The following is a 2801-nucleotide window of genomic DNA, read 5'->3' as shown; positions in this document are numbered from 1 at the left end:
TCAGGTCAATAAGCTCGGAATCACATTTACCAGTACTCATTGGAAAATTAGATCAATTGGCGCATTTCTGCACAATTCTTTTGCGGGCCGGATAAAATCACATCACGGGCTGCATGTGGCCTGCGGGCCGTAGTTTGGAGACCCTTGCTCTAAACCAAAAAAAAAAAAATCATAACATTTTAATGCAGAAGCCCACATATGGCAAGACATGGAATGTTTTTCACTGTGCCCTAACTTTCAGAGAGGATGCTTTCAGACTTGACTGACAAATATCTTAATCATGACCCAAGAAGTTACATTTCCCCAAGCATAGCTCATGACCTGAGAGAGAACATTTGGTCAAGCACAAATTTCATAGTCTGTAAATGGTAAAGTGTATGCATCACATTGTAAGGCTGTTCTGTTTTGGAAGCTAGCCTAGAAAGTACTAAGAACTGTCTCTCTAAAGCATTACACCACACTTGCAGGAAAATGTACAACTGGTGGAGCAAGCGTATGCATCGTTCCAACACCAAGAATCTTGAAAGGAAGTACACACGTTGGGAGGAAGACTTTCAACTCCAAGATCCAGGACGACTTGCACTTTTTGAAGAATATCTTGAAATGGGTACATATCCCTGACCAGGCACTGTCAATCTACTCTAAAAAACAGAGCTACCTTGTGAATTGTTATGGTAACTTCACCCTTTTTGCCTTTATTTGATTTCAGTTCTTCAATATGGCTTTGTGACCCTCTTTGTTGCTGCTTTTCCACTAGCACCACTATTTGCCCTTCTCAACAACATTGGAGAAATACGCCTAGATGCATATAAAATGGTGACACAAGCTCGGAGGCCTCTTGCTGAGAGGGTTCAGGACATTGGTGCATGGTATGGTATACTACAAGGTGTCACTTTTGCTGCAGTAGTATCAAATGTAAGTTATAATAGTGTACATTACCTCAACAATCTTAAAGTGTGGCAACCAGCTATTTTTATGAATGATACTAAAACATCAGAAGTAATGAACATTAAGGTGTGATTACATTTTGGGTGTTTAAATTTGATGTTTCTTCCCTTCTCTGTACATTAGGATTCAGTCTTACATACTTCTTTCTTCATGGCCAGTGACTGGATTCGGTTAGTTTCAATTCTCATTTCATGCATCCTGTTGTGTTACAATACACGAGGGGCAGTCAAAAAGTTCCCGGAATGGTGGTATAGCACTCTAATGGCAGGACATATGGCAATGCTTACGTAATCTCCTTCAAAGTAGGACCCCTGCACGCGCACACACTTGCTCCATCGATCCTGCCATTGTTGGAGGCAGCGGTGGAAGGCTTCTTTTGGAATCTTCCAGAGCTCAGCCATCGCATTCGATTTGATGTCCTGCATGGTTGCGAAACATGTCCCCTTGAAGACCTTTTCAGAGTAGGGAACAGCCAAAAGTCACTCGGAGCGAGATCCGGAGAGTATGGTGGTTGAGTGATGACAGGAATGTTTTTCTTGGCGAGGAATTGCGGCATCGTGCAACCTCTGCAAAACTTGCATGTAGAAATGGCCAGTAACAGTACTAATGCCTTGCTCCAACTCCGCGATGGTCATTCTTCGATCACATAGAATCAGCTGTCGCAGGTCTCCACTGTGCTGGTCATCCTCTAACATCTCCTGCCCATCCTTAAACCGGGGAAACCAGTAGTAAACTGCGGATTTCTTTAGTGCAGTATCACCATAAATTTGCTGCAGGGCCAATAGTGTCTCTGAAGCAGATTTTCCCAATTTGCACATGAACTCTATGTTCGCACGCTGTTTGAACTATGACACTGCGCCGAATGACCAACACTCACATCTAATTCAAACGGAACAGTAACGACACTGCATACTGAAACCTGTCCAGACCTGTTGCGCCTGCGAGCAGACATGCTGAGCTTACCACAACAGTGTGTGCGCTATCTTATCACTCGTTCTCCGTCTGCAGGGGAATTCCGGGAACTTTTTGACTGCCCTACTACAACTTCTTTATTAACCGTCACAACACAACAAATATCAAGGTCAGTGCCCAGCTACGGTTCTGCTACGTTCCGGCTATCAATAGCCATCATCAGGCAAATAAATGTTTAACATATATACACCACTGAACTGCAGTACTATTAAACTGGATACAATACTATTAAACATTTAAAACACCTGATGTAAAAAATACAATAAATCAGATTATATAAAAAAAGAATAAAATTTTAATTGATGTTTTATAACATCGAATCAGTCGTTGGTTTTGTATTTTCGTACGTTCCCATGGACAAATTGGAATATTCTATATTTTCTTCTTTTTGTATATAAGATTTTATAGGAGGCTCATGATGTAGATGTAGTAAATTAATGTTAATCTGAAAATTATATGAAAGTAATAGTATTAAATTTTGTTATAATCAACAACTGATTTTGATATTGAAGATATAGTATATTACTTACTGTTTAGTCGGTGCCTCATCTTACAAAGTGTTGTCCGCACTATAGGGAATGTAAACAACGACTGATTTGGTGATGTAAGATTAAAGTCAATGCAAGGGAGGGAGGGGGGAGGTAGAGATAAGGTGTATGCGGAAGTGAAGATGGGGGGGAAGAGGGTATAAGAGTATATTATGTTTTGTATGTATCAATTATTACATCATATATAGGGGGTTCTTTTTTTAAGCTCCCGTAGGAGCTTTCAAAAATTGCCGAAAGCGACGATATTTCACGTCACCTTGGCGGGGTATTGGTATAAGTTTTCAACTAGCAATAATTGCACCTTGGATAAACCTCATTGGTTACGATATTGCC

The 2801-nt window shown here is 40.7% G+C and overlaps 1 protein-coding gene and 1 pseudogene across 5 annotated transcripts in view; one reads left to right on the top strand and one right to left on the bottom strand.

Annotated features, from left to right (window-relative positions):
• LOC111872751 (anoctamin-4) overlaps positions 1–2801 on the top strand; it is a 61637-nt gene that overhangs the window by 48466 nt on the left and 10370 nt on the right. For all 5 annotated transcript variants that reach the window (XM_023866920.2, XM_033754824.1, XM_033754823.1 and 2 more), the window contains 2 exons: positions 468–607; positions 710–915. In XM_023866920.2, coding sequence (XP_023722688.1) covers positions 468–607; positions 710–915 — 346 coding nt within the window. The remainder of the gene's footprint in view (positions 1–467; positions 608–709; positions 916–2801) is intronic.
• Positions 2674–2801, bottom strand: LOC111872757 (annotated as a pseudogene).

This window comes from Cryptotermes secundus, unplaced genomic scaffold (assembly GCF_002891405.2).
Source record: "Cryptotermes secundus unplaced genomic scaffold, Csec_1.0 scaffold3621, whole genome shotgun sequence".
NCBI lineage: Eukaryota > Metazoa > Arthropoda > Insecta > Blattodea > Kalotermitidae > Cryptotermes > Cryptotermes secundus.
Note: the sequence above shows the minus strand (reverse complement) of the source record. Positions and strands in the feature narration are given on the sequence as shown.